Source organism: Rhamphochromis sp. 'chilingali' (genome assembly GCF_963969265.1).
Source record: "Rhamphochromis sp. 'chilingali' genome assembly, chromosome: 4".
Taxonomy (NCBI): Eukaryota; Metazoa; Chordata; class Actinopteri; order Cichliformes; family Cichlidae; genus Rhamphochromis; species Rhamphochromis sp. 'chilingali'.
The window spans coordinates 1,653,138-1,674,998 of NC_137948.1; the positions used below are offsets into that span (position 1 = coordinate 1,653,138).

Sequence of the window (21,861 nt, forward strand, 5' to 3'; positions counted from 1 at the left end):
CAAGAAAAAAAAAGGAACTTTGAGCAGGAAGGAAAGAGTCAGAGAGGCGTTTGAGGACACCGTTACAATCAGGAGCGTTTGAGAAACAGTCAGTGCTGCATTCAGGTGCACGTGGGAAACTCCCAAATCATCTCTGGCAGGTTGTCCAGAGGTGATTTATTTCTGCTGGTTTTCCTGTTTCAAACACAAACATCTGTCATCACTTTGTTCTTCCTGCAGCGTTTGAATAACTCAGCACTAAACTGACGATTGTTCAAAGCTCATTTCAACCTGTTGAAGTCATGAATGAAAGTGCAGACTGAGAGTGGATCACATGATGTTTAAGGTGTGTCATGTGACATGTTCACTATTGTCACACGTCTAGATTGTCCCTGATATCATAACTGCACAAACACTGATGATTATATTTGAAGAATTATTACTGATGGCAGCAAAGTTTGAATGGAGCTCTCTGTCTGTGCTGATTTGTCGCCCTCTGGAGGTCAAAACACAAACTGCATGATGTCACTGTGACCACCACAGTGACAGGAAGTGTTTTTATGACCAAAACACTGAAATGATGCTAACGGCTGTCGTTAGGCTCACTGACATCAGTGCTGATGTGTTCATGTCGAACACTGGCTCAGGTCAGACTCCTTCATCCTTCTCCAACGTAAAGCTGCCCTCAGACACACAGGAGCTCTGACCTTTGACCTCCTGACCCTAACCATTTTAGTCTCTTAGCATCTTTAAATGCAAATCCATCCAAACTGTCGCAGAGCAAAAGAAGCTGGAAGCTGTTCTATGAATGATGTTCATACCAGAGTTTGTGTTTCCAGCTCAGACGTGTTAAACGCTGCTGCGGTGCTACGTTTGTCATTTCCTGCTTTCACTACCATCCATGTCAAAGCGCGGAAGTCATCTGATCACTTTAATGCAGTAAAACAGGAGCTGTAAGTCTGACATTTATTTATTGTCATCACAATCACACACAGCTGGATTAGCATCCAGACAAAGGGCTGAAAAGCTGAAAATTATTTGATTATTATTATTATTATTATTACTACACATCGTGTTTATGTGGAGGCACTTTTCTATCAGTCAGTACTGAAGCAGACGTCACTGATCACATGACTCTGAGGGATGATTCCAGCACCTCGCTGAATCTGAGCCATGAAGATTTAAGGCGGCTCTGAAGGCAAAGCAGGTCTGAGCCTGTGTTAGTGAGCTGTACCTAATAAAGTGGCAGTAAGTGTGTCAAGGACTCAGTCAGTAATGATAAGAGCCAGCAGGGGGCAGCGCAGAGAGGTGAGGCGCTGTCAGAGAAGCAGGTTCACATCAGACTGGTCATATTTCATCATCTATACCTGAAATAATCATCAAACACACGCGGAGCAGAAACATGTGGAAACATCTGGAGCTCAGTCTCAGTTTGAGCCCTCAGAGGTTTACCTCAGTCCTGCTCCTCGCACACATCATGCTGTGTACTGAGAGTCATGTGGTCAAAGCGAGGCCCTGGTACTCTGACAGAGAGCCAGCACAGTTATCCTAATGTGTGACATCACTTCTAGCCAGAGAGCATTCAGCTTTCACAGCAGCCAACATCCTGTCACACTGAGCATGTGCAAACACAGCTCTCAGCTTCATCACACAAGCTCCACCCTCCACTTAAAAGCCCAGAACAAAGGTTGTGAACAACACAGCGCAGACAGAGGTGATGTTCACGCTCTGTGTGGCTGTTCCTCCCCTACGACCTCTGATGTCAGAGCTGCTAAATTAGACTGTGAAGCCAGACTCTGCTCCATCTCTGGACCCAAATATATGTTCCACCACCAGGATGCAATGTATTTTCAGATATTCAATTTTCATTTACATTACATATTTGTTTAATATGTGCATTGAAGGACATGTCCTGGTCAAAAATGACTCCAAGGTTCCTCACAGTGTTACTGGAGGCCAAAGTAATGCCATCCAGAGTAAGAATCTGCTTAGATACCATATTTCTAAGCTTTTCAGGGCCGAGTACAATAACCTCAGTCTGATCTGAATTAAGAAGCAGAAAGTTAGCGGCCATCCAGGTCTTTATGTCTTTAAGCTGTTAGCTGTTTGACAACTACTCTTTCAAGGATGTTTGATATGAAAGGAAGGTTGGAGATCGGCCTATAATTAGCTAAGACTGCTGGGTCTAGAGATGCTTTTTGAGTAAAGGTTTAACTACAGCCAGCTTGAAGGCCTGTGGTACATAGCTGATCATTAGAGATAGGTTGATCATATTTAAGATCGAAGAATTAATTAATGGCAGGACTTCTTTGAGCAGTTTTGTAGGAATGGGGTCTAAAAGACACGTTGATGGTTTGGAGGAAGTAATTATTGAAGTTAACTCAGAAAGATCAATTGGAGAAAAAGAGTCTAACTTAACATCGATGGTACTGAAAGTAGCTGTAGATAATATTACATCTGTGGGGGGATTATCAATCAATTTTATACATATTTTTATACAGCCTCTATGGATCTTGTACTCAGAGCTTGTACATAGCCCCAAGTGCGATAGGAGAAGGATCGTTGAGTGCAAGAGGAACTGACCTGAAAAATAGGATCATGGCCAAGCTTGAAACCTGGATCCCCCGTAGCCGGTTACCAAGATTACGTGAAGTACCCTCAGAAGGTCTGCTAGATGATGTTAATGCAGCACTACGGGCAATACCTACAACCACGATTACCGACACTAACAAGCTGATCTACAATACGGCAGCAGTGATCAGTGAGATGCTTGGCTACAAGTTGAACAGCGACAAGGGGCAGTACCCTCCATGGAGAAGGAGGCTAGAGGGCAAGATCAAAGTAGCACGGAGGGAGGTTAGCCAACTAACGGAGTTGCAGAAAGGTGCGACAAAGAAGGTGCATAAGAAATACAGCAAACTGTCCATACCTGAGGCCTTGGAAACTGCCAAGCAAAGACTCACAGCCTTGGCCAGCCGCTTGAGGAGGTACACCAGAGAGATAGAAGGCAGGAGAATAAACCAGCTGTTCTCCACAGAACCAGCAAAGGTTAATTATCCAGACAACTCACTTTTCCAGCTTTGTCCTTTATAACTGGAACAAGGACATTACACAGCACTGAGTCTGGTAGCATGGCATGAATCATAAAGCCAATGAAACAGAGCGCTAGAAGAGGAGCTAGCCTTAAACTAGCGTGTTTTAATGTTCTGCAGTGATGTGATCTAAACAATAAGCTTTACTCTCAATAACCTATGAACAGCTTCATCTACTTCATGTGTTTTTACACTTGTTTCATCGCTCATGTCAGAATCGTCCTCATATGGTTCACCTTTCATACAGTTAAGCAATGCACTGTAATGCTGTCTCTATAATACTCTAATGTTATCTGCTCCAGTTGATGGCAGAGATGGTTTATTGTGGGTAATTTTTCTGTAATGAAAATGTTATTTGTGAAGTTCATGAAGTCATTACTAGTTAACGTTAAAGGGATGGTTGGCTCACAGAGCTCTGATTGTTTGTCAGCCTGGCTACAGAGCTGAAGAGAAACCTGGGGTTGTTCTTATTTTCTTCAATCAGTGATGAATAGTAAGATGTTCTGGCTTTGCGGAGGGCTTTCTTATAAAGCAGCAAACTATTTCTGCTTTAAACACAGATACCTCCTGGACTGCTGATACGTAACATCCCGATAAACTCATCTTACTCAACACTAATAAGCACACGGCAGACAACATGTTTGAGAACAACACTGTGAAGAGGTATAGAAATGTTTTGTACGGCTGCTACGACGGGGAAATTACAGACCACAGCTGTTTCTGTATCAGGCTGTAAACATGTTTACTAGGGCTGCTCAATTAATCGAATTTGAATCACGATTACGATCTGGGCTTTCAACGATCATTAAAAATGACTGAGCCGATTATTAGCCCCTCCCTCATTTATCCGCGACACCTTAAAGGCCGGTCCGTGAAAATATTGTCGGGCATAAACCGTCCGTGGCGCAAAAAAGGTTGGAGACCGCTGATTAAGAGGACCCGAGGGAAGCTCGGAAAGCTAAGCAGAAATTATTTGGAGAGGAGAGTGACTGCTGTTGGTTGAAAAGAGAGTTTAAAAAAAAAAAACTTCAGTGGTGTTGCACACTATGTTATATTATTTTTTAAAGTCATTGTTAACCCTTTAAAGCCGGTCAGAGCAGCACGCTCCGTTTTGCGTAACTATTTTTAAATCCCTGTAGAACCTGAACCGTGTAAGCTAGCACAATAATTTGTTTTGCATATGAAACCGGAGGAGTTGTACTTACATCTGATGCCATCAGCTTGTCCTCGGTCACGGTTTCCTTCCACGTAAAGCTTTGCAAAAACTGCATAAAAAGCTCTTGCAGGAACAAAAACATAATATTCCAGAAACACGCTTTGCCGATCCATCAGCTGTTCGTAACACTTCCCACAGTGAAATGATGCACCTGCTGTTTTCTTTGCAAATTTGCATCATAGGATTGTTTTTTGTTTTTCCTGCAGTATATAAAAATTGCTGTATCTCCAAAATAAAACTATGAAGACACTCAAAATAAATTTCCTGTTGTTGTAAACTATTTTTTGCAACTTTATTGTATTTAAAGTTTTGAGGGATAAGCCTCTTAAATTTCTCCAAGTAGAAATATATGTAAACAAAACAAAAGCGATTTTCAATTTTTTTTGTAGTTTATTGCACTTTTTTGCAATTTATGTAATTACTATGGACTTAATGCAGACATATTATTAAAATATGGGCTATAACAGTTGTATTGATGTATAGCAACTTGAAATGCTCCCACAAATGGCTCCACAGCATGTTAATAAAATAATATAAGCTCTGGCGGACTTGGTTCTATAGTAGGTCTTAAAGGGTTAAATAAATATCGTCAAATAATCGTGATCTCAATTTCAGTGAAAATAATCGTGATTATCATTTTTGCCATAATCGAGCAGCCCTAATGTTTACCATATGAACTATGAACTATGATCATGAAGCATTGACCATTCAAAGCAAACACTGCTGTGTTTAAAGCAGAGCACTCACTCTGTATTTGCAGAGTGAGCCAACAAACCTGAGTGTTGGTGCAGGTCTGTGAAGTCAGAGCAACATGAGAGTGCAGAGCTGGGTCTTCACGTGGTCTTCACTTGTGTTTTATTGTGTGCTGATGCTGAGTTGGGCTCTAAGGCCGGCAGGAGCACATTTTTCCACAGGTGAGTCCCTTTCACTTTAAAGCTGAATAAACACGTCTCCCAGCTGTAATTCTTCCATCGTGACGTTTTCTCTTCGGCTGTCATTTGTTCTTCTGTTTGTCACTAAGCTGAGCTACAGTCTGCAAAAACTGCAGGCAGAAGTAAATTCATTTCACCTTCCTCTTTGTTTCTGATGCACAGTCAGAAAAACTAAACCGAGGGAGTTTTCCAGCTCTGGGATAAATTAAGTTCATCTATCGTCCACAGTTAAAGAGCTTTATTTGGAAAGTATGCTGGAGGGCAAACACTGCTGACTCCCTCGCACTTTCTGTGCTGTTGTTATGTAGCAGTACTTTTGCATCTTCATGCTCTCTGTGCACCACAGTCACAGGACGGCCGATCTGATTAAAAGCTGAACAAGCCTGTCAGTGGGTCAGTGTTTGCGACAGCAGTCTGTTAATCATTGAACACAAACACTTTAAACTCCATCACAGAGCCACACGAGTCAGTCGCTAAACTCAATAGATTCTGTACTCAGCGCAGCGTGCACAGTAAATAAAAAAGCATCTTTATTTTAAAAACGGGAGCATTCACTCGGTTTACACGATGTAGGACAAAACGTAGAAACCATTCAAAATAGCCGCTGGCGTTGAGAAGAGCAACCTTCCTCTCAGGCTGCTGGAAGGTTGAAATATTCGGTGAGTTTTACTTCCAGCAGCAGTCATCGTGTCCTCCTGCAGTGTCGCAGCACGTCTGATTCTTGTTGCCGATGATTTCGTTGCAGCGTCCAATGATGTGAGGTTGGTTGGCAAAGGGAACCGTTGTGCCGGCGAGCTGAGGTTCAAGCACGAGGCAGAGTGGAGACAGCTGAGCAAACAGCGCACCTGGAGCCTGAAGGAAGCCGCCGTGGCGTGCAGACAGCTCGACTGCGGCTCTGCTGTTTCAGTCAAAAACGTCAGGCACCGGCCCAAAGTTCTGCACGTCTGGAGCTTTTATTCGGACTGTGACGGCTCTGAGCGAGCGCTCACGGACTGCGGAACGGTGAGGAAGGGCCTCTCAGATTTCACCACTGAGGTGATCTGCTCAGGTGAGAACAGCACGGCATTCGTTGTACAGTGAGCTGAGGGTCAGTTCAGCTGCAGGTGCGATGGACGGATTTTATTCACATAGGTCAAAGGTCAAAGGTCTGAGACCGCCAGTAAAGGTTCCTCTCTATGGTCTTACCAGTTTTCTTTTGATTAAATGTGTTTTTACATTATAGTACAGAGAGTAGGCCAGACAGTGGGAGGCAGTGACACAGGAAGTCACACAAAGGTGTGGGCGGAGTTTAACCCATCCTCCAGCAGTAGTCTTCATCAGTGGCCACCAGGGGGCGACTCATCCAGCTGTAAAAAGAATTATATGTATATAAAAAGCATCTGTGAATCATGACCTCAGTAAACACTTTGCTGATGAGGTCAAACTTCACGCCTCACGCTGTGATTGTCGAGTTACCTTCACACGATGCCGCCCGTTGTTTCGCCACATAACTGCATAACATTGATGTCAAAGCAGCAAGATGGCCAAAAGCTGGTGAGAATGCTTCAAGTGTTTCATGTAGTTTGTGGGTTTCATCCTGCAGCATTTACATGTCATGATCAGAGGTTAAGGCGGCTGCAGTCTTATTGAATTATCGCAGCAGACGCAGAATAAGACGGGTTTTTACTGGTGTTAAATCCAGTAAAGTTAACCTCAAAGCTCACGTCTGCAGGATTAATCTTTATTACTCATTCTATCCACCCACAATGTTTCTGCTCAGAAGGGAAACTCACACAAATACATAAGTAATAAGGTGGTAATAACACCTCTTTCAGTCACATTAGCCCCGCCCCTCCCTAATAAAGGTTTTGCACCATCAGCTCAAAAATCTGATCCAATAACTTGAAACCCGACGCGTCTTTGTTTTCTACGACACAGTTCGAGTGTTTAAAGCGTGTGCGCTCATCAGGTGTATGATGATGTCATTACAGACGTCCTGCCTGCTCCTGACATCAGTTTCTACACTGACGGCAGTGAGACTTCTCCAATTGGGAACCAAACGCAGGGCGTGGTGTGGAAGGGTCACTCTTTCAGCATCAGCTGCTCTGTGGAGCCACGATACAGCGGCGGCAACTTTACCCTCAGCATCACCGGCGCCCACCAAAACCGCAGCTTGACCCAAGCAGCGTTCAATTACTCGGCCAACTTCTGGTTCAGAGCTGCCAATCAAACACACGAGGGGACCTACAGCTGCGTCTATCGCAACACTGTCTTCAGCCACAGCTTCTCATCTGAGGGCGGGAGGCTCTCGCTCACTGTCAAAGGTACGACAAAGACACTGGCTGGATGGCCGTGGCTACTTCAGCTCACCTCTCACCCCCTTACCCACCCAGTTACTTGTCACGCAGTTTATGGTGTTGTGATGCGAATATGTGTGTGCTCTCTGTGCAGAGGAGGTTTGTGTTTGTTTTGTTCTCGTGCTGATCTCCCATAAGGTCACCAGCATGACTACAGGTCTTTTTTTCCACATGTAGCTCAAAACCTTACAAAAACATGTTTTTTAGAGTTTTTACATTTTAGTAAAATATTTTGTTCATATTTAAAACACAATTTTAAACGCCACCTCTCTCCCTCGTCTCTGTCAGCGTCTCTTCTTCCTCGTGGCGTTGGTCAGGTGTAACTGCAGAGTGGATTTTGGCCCCTCCTCATTTTGACGTGTCTGTCTCTAACAGATGATTCAGATGTGATTTTGGACGATGGCGTGCTCAGAGCCAGAGAGGACTCCGCTGCCTGTGCTGGGAGGCTTCTCATCCACAACGGGAACGAAACCAAACCGGTGAGCGCAGAGTCCACAGTCTGGGACCTGAACCACGCGGGCATAGTGTGCAGACAGCTGGGCTGCGACATCGCTGTTTCCACCGAAGCCGTCAACCTTCCCAACAAAACGCCGATGTGGCGTTTTTTCTCTGACTGCCTTGGAAGAGAGTCTGCGCTGATGGAGTGCGGAGCTGTAAATCCACGGCTTTCCTCCTCGGTCATTCAGGTGAACTGTGCAGGTGAGATGTTTGAAGCGGTTTGCTGTGGGTGTCGTCTGCTCGTTTAGTTTCCTGGTAAATGATGTACTCGTGGCACGACTCAGTCCTGCCTGACAGCTGTGGATCACTTTCACACATCAACGTCAAACAACATTTGAATGAAGTTTAGGATGTTTTTTGTAGAGCAGCACACAACAGGAAGTCGTCAGCTTCAGATTCACTGACATCATCCCGAGTTCAGACATTTCCCCCTGATCTGTTGGGAAGTCTGGGATAAACTATCCGAGCGAGGGTGCAAACGAGGGTGCTTCTCCAAAGTTCTCCGCCGAGGGTCTGAAAACTTCTGTAAACTTCACATTTGATCATTTTCAATTTTAAGATACTTTGAAAATTTCCTGCATCGTTACAAGAAAGCATCACATTTCATTTTCCTGACATCTGATGCATTCTGGCTCAACGTAGACTGTAACCCCCCCACACAGCAGCGTTTTCATTTCACCCATTAATGCGCTCCACCTGTCAGACCTGAAGCCCACCTACGTCACAGACATGGACACAGATGTGGTTCCACATCAGACTGAAACTCTTCTCTGTTTTGCCGTCTTCATCAGGGCGCCGCGGGTGAGAGCCGAGGACACAACGCTGGACCAGACAATCGACCGCAGAGGCGCCGACAGACGGACGGAGTATTCTGGGTCATGGCTCAAACTCTGGGTTTAATAAGGAGAAATATCCGCCCTCTAAGTTGCCAATAAAAAGCGCTCATGATAAAAAATAAAAAAAAGACTTATTTTTTGGTATTTAATGAATTTGGTATTTAAATTATATAAACTGAGTCAGAGGTACTGGGCTGGATCCAGAAACCCGTCCTCGACAATTTTACAAAAAAACAGATTATGATCAGAGTCCGCTCATGAAGTGCTCCTCCCCCAAGTTTGTCCTATGGGCGTTTGCCAGAGACCTGATTGGTCAGTCGGCATTGGGCCTGTTTGTTGGTTTCTTATCTAAAACCCTGATGAGAGGTGACTGACGTGGCTTTCTGTGAGGTTCCCTCACAGAAAGCCCCACACTCTGTGACCTTCGTATGATTTACCTGTGAATTACTCACCTGGGCAGAATGTCGTTTCTTCCTGATGTTGTTTCTCATGCAAATCAAAAATATCAGTGAATTAACCACAACAACATTTAACATCACATTTTTGCATAACTGATGGTTTTTGGATCTGCGATTGGACGGAATCGTCCGGAGCGTTTGCACGTGTGCAGAAAGAGCCGAGATTTTATATAATAGAAATACTTTCTTTAATCTGAAGGTTCATCACAGACATATTCGTAAACAAGATACTTAAAAATGCAGATTTCATTAACTTTTGTCCCCATTCAGACGCTGAGTGTCGCTGTCTCACACACACACACACACACACACACACACACTAAACACAGAAAAACAAAAGTGACTAAAGATTCTGCTTGATTAAAATCATCCGCTGTGGCTTCACTTCGAGTGCGCGCGCACGCACACACACACACACACACACACACACACACACACACACACACACACAGAAAACAAAAGGTCTGCATCGGGTGGGTGGGTGGGGGAGGGGCTGCGTCGATGCGTGCAGTAACTTCTACCTGGACAAAGCAGAGATCCTGAAACAGAAACAGGATACAACGTCAGTTTAACGTCGCCCCTCTCGTGTTCTCGCCGTCGCTCGTCCGCCGCTCACTTACTGTAGCTTGTCCTGTAACAGCTCGAGCCTCTGCCGGTCCACGTAGCGCGAGAAGAGGGAGAGCAGGTTGGGAGGGGTGAAGAGGGGGGGAGAGAGGGACGAGGAGGGGACGCTGAGCAGCTCCCTCGTCACCGAAAACACCAACTCAGTCCTGAGGGAGGAGAGAGGCGGGGTCATGCTCACTGTCATTAGCACGAATCACATCAAACTTTCCCCACCAGGGGGCGCCGTTCTCCAGCAGCTGTATGGAGAGGAGTTCATCTTTTTTCAGAGATGATGAAGATCGCATGACTCACTGCACCATCTTGTGGTGGTAACTGGTATTACAGGTTCAGTTAATTCTGGAAGATTTTTAACTACTTTTTAATAAAAATAAACCAAAAGTATTTGAAACAATCTTCCAAATTAATTTTAATATCATTTATTACATGTAGCAATCCTTTTACGCTGACTTAGATGTTAAGCTGCACACTTCTGTTCTGAGTGCACGCCATACTGAGGGGCCAAGTTTTCAGCTGTGTTGCGACAGGCTGCTGGTAACAGAGGAAACCTGAAACCGTTCATCTGTCCGTTATGTGCAGACACAGCACTGGCTGAGCATCATGTGGCTGAACAGTGAAAACATTCAGGTACAAGAACGACACTGTTCAAATCTTTGACAGACCTTTGACCAGGTGCTGCTTAGACCAATTTAAAAATATAAAACGAGGGGTGGCTCAAGACTTATACACAGCACATGAAAAGTAGCCGAGCAGAGGCGTCAGTGAATCCTCTGAATACAATTATATGTTAGATTGTTTTAAAAATGACTCACCATCGATTGTCGTCCATGAGCTGACAGTTTGGGTCGGAGCTCTGCATCCTCTCACCTTCACTCAGGATCACGTAGAGCAGCGTCACGCCAAACTGGACAGAAACAGGCGTGTGCATGTGAACACATGTGGACGAACATCAGTTTGTTAAAACAAACAAACAAACAAAAAAAAAAAAACAGCAACAAAAATCCCCCCAAACCGTCTCCCAGAGCCAACGCATCACTCTGACAACATCAGATATACTGAAGGAGAAGAAAAGTTCTCTTTGGTCTCTGGATAAAAATCCCAGAGAGACACAAACCCAGCGACGTTTGAGGAACAGGAAGGACAAACTGTGCGTGTGAGGATCTGCAGGTGCGCTGATGTAAGCGTTCCCGTCCATCCTTCAGGGACTCCGAGCACAGCTGCGTCTCTGCAGGTGATGCTAGCTTTACACTCTTCGGCTTGTTTTACAATGAAATGAGCGCTCAGGTGTAATCATGTGATCACAGACTCTGTCAGAGCAGCTGCAGCAGCTGAAATCTGGAGTTTGGTCGTGACGTTGAAGAAAAAAAGTTCAGAAACTTTGGAAACAGGAAGTGGCACAAACGGCATTTCCTTCTGTTGCTATGGGTGACCTGGAGTGAGGCGCGTGCTCTGTGATTGGTCCGGGCTGGGCTGTGGGGCGCGTACCTTGTTGTGCAGCACTGTGGCCAGCTGGCCCTCGCTGCCTTGGAGCTCCTGGAGCAGATCTGTGAGGGAGGCGCTCGATAACGACTGGATCACTGCAGAAACCGGCTCCACCAACCAGCACAGCACCTGAACGGAGAGCAGAGGCGTTAACGCCGCACAGACACAGGTGAAAGTGATGTCACTTCCTGCGGGGGTTACCTGGTCCTGTTTGTCCTTCTTGGCTAAAGCGGGAAGGTTGCGGGCAATTGCCATGACAACAGCAGCAGCCTGCATTGAGGGCAGGAAGGGGAGGAGCCGGGAGATGAGCCGCTTGCCCTTCCTCACCGACATGATCATCACACACTGCTCGTCACTCACTCTTCACAGAGGAGGAGAAGAAAACGTTACACCGCTGAGCCGCCTGTGACGGCGCTGATTGGACAGGGTAAGGGCCGCCCCCTCCTACCTGTCGTCCCACTCTTTCTCCCGCAGCGAGCTGCAGAGCTGCTCCGTGTTGCTCTTGTGCTGCTCCAGCAGAGCCTCGCGGTCCTCCTCCGGCGCCTGGACGAAGCACTTCTCAAAGTCCTGAACCTCCAACAGCAAACTGTACATCTGCAGGGCGGAGGAGGAGGAGGAGAGAGGAGGAGGAAGGTTACATTTCTCGAAGCGTTTCCTGCCGTCTGCATGAACATCCTGTCGTGCACGGCTCTGCTCGTCCTACCTTCTCCACTGTGTAGAGGATTTGTCGCCTCTTATTCCAAACCTGCTTCTCTCGTTTCTCCTTCAAGAAAACAGAAACAAAAAGATCAACGGGAGCTGAAACCTGATAAAACAGAAAAGCAGAACCAAACAGCTGCTGTGTCACATGTTTCTATCTGCCTGCTGGGTTTGGTGGATAAAGTGGATTCAGGACAATTTGAAGCTCGTTTCACAGGGACACTGATCCACTGTAACACCGACTGCCAGCTGTGCCGTACGTCCAGCCTCGAGTGGAGCTGCTGGGCCGCAGGCTGTTAGCAGCGTCTGCTAACGGCAAAGACTCAGGTTTCTCTCAGAGCGACATACAAACACACATGTGAGGGAAACACTGATGTATTTAGTGCCATAACGTCTCATTTATTCTCATTTCCAGCCGACTCTTAATCAGAATTCTGTTTTCCTGATTCGATCACGAGGCAGCTTTCTGATGTGATCAAACCTTTCACCAAGTTTCAGAGCATTTGAAGTTGTGGAGATCCTGCAGCTGCTTCATGGTCTCACAACGTGTTTTGTTCTTGTGCGACCTGATCGTCACCTGGTCTAAAGAAACAACCCGCTCTCATCTGAGCCTCCATTTTTGTTTATAAAGCAAACTTTCCGAATAAAGTGCAGCTGAAGCAGCGTCGGCATAAAAACGTTTGCATGTAGAAAGAAATAAAAACCTCGTCGTCTGAGCGAGTCGTCACCACGGCGTCGATCATCTTGCGGGGGTTGTTGACGCTGGAGACGGTCAGTTTACCCAGAGAGCCTGCGAACTGAACTGCAGACAGACCCGCGTCAGAGCTGAGCTCGATCAGCAGCGCGACATGTGACATCACGCGGCGAAGCGCCGGTGTGGGTTACCTGGTCTGTAGGTGTGCTCCACCTTGGCCACCTGAGGAGTGATGAGCTTGGTGGTGTGCTCCTTCTTGCTGCTGTCTTGTTCTTTCTCCTGACGCTTCTCCATTTTCTCATAGTAGTTCTACACACACACACACACACACACACACACACACACACACACACACACACACACACCATGAACAACCATCACACTGACTCGTGTGGGGCTGCTTTACCTGAAGCAAGCGTCGGTGAAACCCACCTGATAGTAGTAGTCATCCAGGTAAGGGTCTGTGCTCTGCAGCTGCATCATCTGGATCTTCGTCACCCACTCCTTCTCTTTCTGAGTCATCAGGTTGCTGTAGGGGTCTCTGCTGCGCCGGTCCATCCCGGGCCTGCGGTCCCTGCACAGACGCAACAATACGATGACCGCGCGTCAAATCGACCAATGAGCAGGCTGTGTTTCTCGCGCACTTGCTTACCCTCCTCGGCTCTGCATGCGCTGGGTGAGCATGCGGCGGTGCTGTGGGTGAAGGTGAGTGGTGTTGTGCCGGAGCGGCGGCGCGTGGTTAGGAGGCCCGTGAGGTGGTGGGGGGCCCATTCGGTGACCGTGCGGAGGAGGAGGGCCTCCGAAGAAGGGCCTGAAACCTCCCCCGCCTGGCAGCAGAGGAGGAGGACCGCCGCGGGGAAATCCTGCCACCTGGACACACGGGACAGTCGAGAACCTGAGAAGCTGTGAGGGAGCGTTCGCTGACATGTCATCGATCACGCTTAACGAGGTAGCCTAACATGTAAGTAATAACAACATGTATGTAAAAACATCCATCCGCTTCTCCTTTTCAGGGTCGCCGGTGGCTCTGGAGCCTATCCCAGCTGTCATTGGACGAGAGGCGGGGTACACGCTGGACAGGTCGCCAGTCTGTCGCAGGGCCAACACACAAAGATGGACAACCATTCGCTCTCACATTCACTCCTGCAGTCACACCTGTGGGCAATTTGATCAATTAACTTATCCCCACTAACTGGATGTCTTTGAACTGTGGGAGGAAGCCGGAGGACAGAACCCTCGCAAACACGGGGAGAACATGCAAACTCCACACAGAAAGACCCTGATGGTGGAATTGAACTGGCTGTGTGTAATAACATCACGTATATGTGTAATAACAACATGTATGCAAGTCTGCCAGTGTGTGTGTCTGACCTGAGAGTTGAGCAGCTGGGCGCGTTGAATCTGCGACAGAACAGGACCGACTCTGGGGGGGAACGGGCCGCGGCACAGAGGAGAGTTCTGACAACACACAAAAAAGTGACGTCAGAGTAAAACACGGTGATGAGGTCACATGACCGCGCTGTTTGTGGGGAAAACTAAAATCGGAGCAGCTGGGCCGAAGCTGTAAATATGATTCCCGCCTTTATAAACATAGACGGGTCCTTCCTGGACCTTTGTGGGTGTGACTACACACAGCAGCTCGAGCCGTCCACACAGTCACAGGTTCAAGTATTTTCATCCACAGCCCTGGTGGTGACCGCGAGGCTCCGCCTCCGCAGGTTCACCTACAGAAACCTGCTGATGTCATCAGCCCCACACAGACTGAACGCTCTTCAGTCATCCTGATTAAGCTACAATACAAAGTGCAATCATTTCATTGTGATCCCAAATCACACAGCTCCACCCTGCAGCCTCCATCAGCTCAGTGCTGAACCACCTGATCAGGTGCTGGTGGAGGTCACCACACAATCAGCTGCTAGCTCATCAACAAATACAGCAAACAGTGATATTAGCACTTTTATTGTTCCATGGTGCGTAAATGAAAACCACATGATATTAAATCCTCACCAGTATGATTCCTGTCAAAAATAAACCTGTGATGTCTTTTCTATTTGGCCTGTAAACACGCTGCAGCGCACCGTCCTGAGCGCAGGAGTCTGCTGACTAACGCAGACGGGGCAGTGGGTGGAGAAGAAACACTCACAGCAATGTTGAGGAGGGTGTTGGGAGACAGACGCTCGGGGAAAGGAGCGGGGTATCTGTGCTGGACCGGGGCTCTCACGTGGACCGCAGTGGGATGGTGGATCTACACAAACACACACAGACAGAGGGCGGGGTTAACAGAGACTGAGCCCTTACACGCAGCCGGACGCCTGCCATTCTGCTTCGTAACCTTAAAAGCACATCTCGGCGCCACGGCAACGTTTAAATCCTGCGACAGAAACACGTGTTCACAGCAGGGAGGGACACCCAGCAGGAAGACTTCCTGTTTCTGACCTGGTGATTCAGCGCGTGGCTCATCGGCTGTTTGGGTGGAGTCCCGATTGGCACCGCCCTCACCGGAGGGGAGCCAATCACAGGGGAAGAAGAGCGTGGAGGAGGAGCCCTCTCTGACAGATCCTCATCGTTCCTGCCCTGAGGAGCTCGTTTAGGATGGCCCACCTCTTTGATTATCGACATGAGTGGATTATCCTGAAGACAGAAATATGAACAATAACTACATTAATGTATTTAGTCGTTCATTTCTTTATGTTTGATCCTAGAATTAACACCTAAACTGAACGGTTAGCTATCCAATAAGAAGAGTAAAGTTTAACCTCCATGTGTGTGAGCAATCCCGGGGTGACGCTCACGGGGCCAAAGCCCATGCTGTTCTCCCAAATACTGTGAGAGCTCATCTATGAGAGACAGATTCAAGAAACAAACATGCACATCAGGCTTAAACCGATTCTGCTGCAGTGATCAGACTAAACACAAGACAGGAAATCTTAAATCCACCTGTTCGGAGATTTTTGGTGCATGATTCAATTTAATTTTCTCAAAAACATTTTGCCACGCTGCAAAGTCTGATACGGCACATGAAGGGAAAAACACTGACCTGGCCCATGGGAGCGGTGCCTCTGCGCAGCAAGTGCTGCTGCTGTTGGTAGCTGAGCATGGACGAGGGAGGAAGGCCTGAAGCACAACAGCAGGTTTCAGTTACACAGGGCAAACACACAGCATGCTTCTGGAGCTAATGTGAACTTAAGCTGCTGAACGAACAGCAGAAACATGGAGTCATCGCCGGCCTGATCCTAGAGCGGGAATCTTTGGGAAGCTGCCCGGCAGTTTCAGAGAGCACAGCAGCCTCACACGAGGCGTTCACTTGATCTGCTTCTGTTCAGTTTTACTGTCAAACATTAATTCAATTCAATCTTATTTATATGTCACAACAAAAGTCGCCTCAAGGTGCTTTATATTGTACAGTAGATACAGAAAAACCCAACAATCATATGACCCCCTGTGAGCAGCACTTTGGCGACAGTGGGAAGGAAAAACTCCCTTTTAACAAGAAGAAACCTCCAGCAGAACCAGGCTCAGGGAGGGGCGGGGCCATCTGCTGTGATTGGTGAGAGAAGGAAGACAGGATAAAGACATGCTGTGGAAGACAAATACTTTCTTGCTCCAAGTGTGTGAAAGGCTTTTCCAAATTTCAGATACCAGCATTTCTCATGAGGCAGAAAATGACTCCTGGTTTTACCTCCCAAGTTCCCGACATGCAGAAAGCAAACAGCAGGTAGGTCTGCTCTGAGCATCGCAGCCACGAATTCAACATCAACCCTTTAGGCTCCAAAATCTGCCAGTGGGTTAAGACGCCAAGCTTTCTTACAACGACTCTTTGATGAACAACAGATCGATCAAAGAAAACAACCAAGTGCATCTTTAAAAATATGAAATTTCATCAACTTATTCAACATTTAAATTCCCCAAAATGAAGCTGCTCACACGAACCAGCTCATATAAAAGAGACCAAATGACAGACGCTACGAATCAACTGTGACCAACAGTCATGTGACAACAGATCCACAGTCAGGGTGCGCACACACACACGCACGCACGCAATTAAAATCTTGGTGACATCTTTAAAAATAAAGCCCACTGAGCGGTCGACTCATTCTCACCTGACACAGGGAGCCCGGGAGGCAGCTGGTGCTGGGGATGCTGGTGTGGTTGGGTGGGAGGCAGGATGGGGGAGGGCTGCGGCAGGACTCTGGGCTGGTCCAGCCCCCGCAGGGCGGAGAGGCCGGATCCTGAGGAGCCGGGGGGCAGACCGGGTCTCTCAGCTGCCCCGACTCCAGCGATGGCCGGGTCAGCGTCCAGGATCAGCCTGGCCAGAGACTCGGCCAAATCCCCCTCCCCCACTCGATCCTCCACATCTGAAGTGAGAGATTACAGACTTTAAAAGATGCCGATCTCCACTTGATGCTTCAGCGTCTGATGACATCACCTACCTGATGGCGGCAGTCTAGACGAGGAAGAGGAGAAGCTGAGGGAAGCGAGGGATGATGGTGGAGGGGGATGGACTACAGAAGAAGGGATTCGGGTGGAGGACGGGCGCTCGCTTGTGCTCAAGTCTGAGTCCCCTCCCATCCCCCCTCCTCCGAACCCCAGCCCCGCCCCTAACTCGTCCCGTTCATCGAGCTCGGCGAGGCGCTTGTGTTCCTCCTGCCAGTCGTCATCTGGAACAAACAAAGAACATCAAATCTGCGCAGCCCCAAATCACATGTGAAAGGTCAAAGGTCACCACAGACAAATATGCAAAGACACAAACCATCCGACAAAATAAAAGCAGAGACGTGAGGATGAGAATCCGTGTTCATAAACACACAGAGCGCCTTCAAACCCTCAGAGGTCGCACGTACATGTGACCTCCTCGTTTATGGGGCCTCTTGGAAAATATCAGAGTATACCGGGGCTGTAAACGAGCGGCAGCGCTGTCATCCAGAAACTGAGCTCGTGTGATCTAAAATACGGTTTCTCTGCAGTCGAGCAGCACCGCGCTCCTTATAATAAAGAACCAGGCTGACAGCAGCCACCGATTTGAGCGTCTAAATGTTCTAAAAGCTTAGTGATACAAATCTACCAATAAATTACAGATTTAGCTCCCCAGTAATATATAAAATAATTATGAGTTTCTCTCCAGTAGCAATGAAGACTCCAGTAAAACTGTGGCCTACATGTCATCCTTGGTTCAATGACTTGTTCATGGTTAAATGCTTCAGCAGCACATTCAGTCTTTTCTCACTGAATGAAAGGAGGTGAGAACAGCTGGGCCTGTGTGCTAATAAAAAGCAGATGTTGTTGCAGATACTCAAAGATAATCAGGGTATAAGTCACCCTCTCAGTCATCAGCCTGTCAGAGCAGAGTCTGAGAAATGCTGCGAGCTAAGTGAAGGAGCTGACCCTGTTCCTGACGCGCTGATGCCGCTATCGTACAGCTAACTCAGTTTCATGGTTCAAACATTTCACTGCACGCTCCACAACAGCAAAGAAACTTATCAGTCATTGTGAGAACCGATGCTGCTCATTGGTTTACTCCATTTTGTTATTGTTAGACTGTGTTTGAGCAATTTGTGTGCACGACGTGTCCGACAGGCCTGAGAGCAAGAAAAAACTAGCCAGGCGTGTTTAATACGAACATCCAGGAGATCTGACAGGACAGATCCACAGTACAACCTCACCTCGTCTAGACAACAGAGTCAGACTGGAAAAAAAAGATGTTTCTTTCTTACCGATGGCCCCGGCTCCAAAAGTGTCATCGTTGAATTGATCGATTTCATCTTCGTCTTCTATCAATCCATCATCTTCCTCCTCCAGCATACAGTCTTCATCCAGGGACTAAAATAAAGGAGGACAAGAGGGATGAAAAGATCTACAGATGTGAAAGACGAGGTGACCGAACAGCTGCGACTGGGACGTCAGAATAATCTGTGACTCTATAAAATAATGTCTCAACACTCAGAGCTGCAAAGCCTTCACCATGATTCTGTCTTAGTGTAGTTTGATCTTGCTTAGCTTTTATACTTTCATGCTTTTTTTAACCTTATGTTTAATTTGTATTTTGCTATGTTTTATAATATTGCTACTGTTATTGTACTATTGTAAGGTGAGCTGGAGGGTCTTAAAGGTGCCTATAAATAAAATTTATTATTATTAATATTATTATAATTTCTACAGCTGCAGATATGTTGTCATCCAAAGCCCTCTCTCCATCAGCATGAGAAAAACCCTCTTGGCCTCTAAATCGTGTGGATGGTCCTGCTCGACACACGGCTCCATCAGACATTTATAGTAAATCTGATCCACGATCTTATTCATTCTCAGAGCTCTGCAATCAAAAGCATCCTCTGGGTGTGTCCGATCTGACACACAACCAGTTCAGTGAGTCTCAGAGACAATCAATTCAAAAAGCTGACGTGTTTTACTAGTGACACATAAATATTATTGCTTAAAATATGTCCTTCTGCTGCTTCAGGGCCCTTCCTCCATGTGAGGGATGATCCTGATTCAGCTGCTGTAAAACTGATGAGACATTAAACACAAGCTGACACTGTTAAAAAGTTGATTCTGTTCATCTGGACGCAGCGTTTTGTGGGAGAAACGGTTCGTCACTCATCCAGGTGACGTCTTCAGTCTCAGCTGACTGCAGGTTTCCCCAATCGTATAAACAGGACATCTCTGTGAATGGGACTCATGGCCATTGATCAGTGGTCTTTGATCAGTGGTTGTTGATCTATGGTCATGAGAATTTGCATAATTAAGACTAAGGACCTGACCTCCCAGCCCATTGTTCCTTCAGTGGGCTGGTTTCAGTCATGATGCAAATGTATGTTTATAAGCAGTCAGCTGAGACTGAAGACGTCACCTGGATGAGTGACGAAACGTTTCTCCCACAAAACGCTACGTCCAGATGAACAGAATCAACTTTTTGGAGATTTACTTTCCTGGATGATTGAGATGCATCAAGACGTTTAAAAATGTTCATCAATTTTCCGATGCTTATCCAGACGGGTTCTCAGGAGCTAAACAAAGACTCCCAGACTCCTCTCTCCACTGTAACCTCCTCCAGTCTTCTGGAGGACACCTACATCCTCCCAAAGCAGCCAAAAGACTTCATTTGTCATCATGTTCTGGGTCTGCTCAGGGTCTCCTCGTGTCCGTCCTCAGCCGGGATAAACGAGAGAGCTGTGCCAGGAAGGACATTCGGCGTAAATCTGTGCTTCCTCTTGGCAACTAATGGAGCAGCCGAAAGTAAACGGCAGCATCCATACCGCCAAATAAATCTTGTTATTGATCCGGGTGCATCGTTACTCTTTACCGCAGGAACTGAAAGAGCTTCACAAATTTCTCAGCAGAGGCTTGTTTACACTCAATATAGAAAAACGTATCAAAGATGGCCAACAGGTCTCAAAAATACATTCACAGAAACTGCAACGATTGCACCAAACAATGCAGGTGCAGCAGCCTTGCACGCTTTACTCTGAATCAAAGTAAATGATGACAATATTTCTTTATTGTTTTGCCGTCTTGTGCTACGTTTCCTGATGAAACCCTCCACTTTATCCAGGCTCAGGAACTGTGCTGGAAGTGTAGTAGCTTGGCACCGTGTGAGGGAGAAGGTTATGTTAAGTTTACTTTTTAAACGTGGTCATTCCAGGTGTCAGGAACGAGGAGTACTCGGGGCAAGCTTATTGTTTAAGGACCTGTGACAGACAGCCCACGGTGAAAATCTTCACTTGAAAATCGAATAGGATTGAAAATCAATAGGTGTGATCACGGTGGCCATGTCAACTTACAAAGGTCAGGATATAATTTTAAAATTAAGCCAGATGTCTTAAGCATAGAGAGTGATGCCCAGTCTCTTCCTCGCAGTGAGAAACACAACTTCCTTTAGCACTGGTATCAGATCAGTGGATATCTAGCAGATACCTTAAGCTGCAGTGTTGGTATCTGGATCTAAACGGAGCTGGAAAAAGCTGGATCACGCCTACCAAACACTGCGCATGTCCTCAGAGGCAGCAGTAAATTCATTCTTGTCGAGCAACTGACAGATTTGTTATACGACGGTTCATTTTATGAATAAAATGCTGACTCGCTGGAGCTTACAGCACCGTTATTATCTTGTATAAACTGGCTGATCATCAGTGTGCTGTCAGGGCCACATGGACCTGTGATGACAGTTACTTTTATTTAACCCATCCAGGTGCCAGAAAGTCTGATTCAAACCGACACTGGGCCTTGGAGTGGTCAAAGTGTGCTAAACTGAGCTGCAAAAGAAACGCCTCAGCCTGAGTTGGCATTTATAGCATGTAAGTAAATACTAGGAGTAGCATTGACAACTGGCCAAATGCTAGCAGTAGCTAGCTGAGACAATGACCCTGCTTTCACTGGGAAAAACATGAAACGCAGAAGACATTAACTCAAAACAGGAACACTACGGTACTGACAAGAGAAGCCATTAGTAGCCTTCCATTTTTAAACTACCTGCTGGGAACAATAACGTTTCTTATCACAGCACTCTGGCACCCAGCTAGCAGAGGTTAGAGAGAGAGTTAGCCGCAATGCTAATGCTGACGTGATATCGCATATGACTCGCGTCGATTAAATGCTGCCCTCAGAGGCCGAATACGACACAGTCAGGGCCGCTGCGACACTCCGGACTGTCACAGCGGACGCTGGTTTACTTTACAGTACTGTAACCCACACGGGCCGAGACAGGGCTCGCCGTCCCCGGTTCAGCACCAGGAAAGCGGGCTGCCTCGCAGGCCGCACCGAGTTCAGCCGCATAAACAATAGTGAACGCCGAGCACGTACAGCGCGCGCTCTGTGGTCATCGTGAGCTCTCCGGGACTCACCGGAACTCTTCCTCGGGAAAACACACCTGATTATTTCCACAGAGCTACACTCACCTGAAATCGAAACATCTATCCGCAGGCTTTCGGGAGAAGGAGAGTGCATGGGAAGCTAGGCGGCGCGCAAATGACGCCAGCAGAGGACGTCCTCTAGGACCCACGTTACGGAACGACGTGAACGAGCGCG

The 21,861-nt window shown here is 47.0% G+C and overlaps 2 protein-coding genes across 2 annotated transcripts; one reads left to right on the forward strand and one right to left on the reverse strand.

Annotated features, from left to right (window-relative positions):
• The first annotated feature begins 5,063 nt into the window (after nucleotides 1-5,063).
• LOC308396166 (scavenger receptor cysteine-rich type 1 protein M130-like) lies at nucleotides 5,064-9,667 on the forward strand. Its single transcript, XM_080881291.1, has 5 exons — nucleotides 5,064-5,201; nucleotides 5,965-6,267; nucleotides 7,190-7,522; nucleotides 7,931-8,254; nucleotides 8,845-9,667. The coding sequence occupies exons 1-5, from the start codon at nucleotides 5,099-5,101 to the stop codon at nucleotides 8,856-8,858; spliced, it is 1,077 nt and encodes a 358-aa protein (XP_080737417.1). The 5' UTR covers nucleotides 5,064-5,098; the 3' UTR covers nucleotides 8,859-9,667.
• On the reverse strand, nucleotides 9,614-21,856 carry patl1 (PAT1 homolog 1, processing body mRNA decay factor). Its single transcript, XM_080881275.1, has 20 exons — nucleotides 21,732-21,856; nucleotides 18,555-18,660; nucleotides 17,274-17,501; nucleotides 16,944-17,198; nucleotides 15,881-15,957; nucleotides 15,600-15,680; nucleotides 15,280-15,474; nucleotides 14,987-15,088; nucleotides 14,215-14,301; nucleotides 13,496-13,713; nucleotides 13,276-13,417; nucleotides 13,035-13,152; nucleotides 12,854-12,951; nucleotides 12,154-12,213; nucleotides 11,899-12,044; nucleotides 11,652-11,811; nucleotides 11,454-11,579; nucleotides 10,781-10,872; nucleotides 9,968-10,117; nucleotides 9,614-9,886 (listed from the first exon to the last, which is right to left on the reverse strand). The coding sequence occupies exons 1-20, from the start codon at nucleotides 21,744-21,746 to the stop codon at nucleotides 9,865-9,867; spliced, it is 2,478 nt and encodes an 825-aa protein (XP_080737401.1). The 5' UTR covers nucleotides 21,747-21,856; the 3' UTR covers nucleotides 9,614-9,864.
• Between the last annotated feature and the right edge of the window lie 5 nt (nucleotides 21,857-21,861).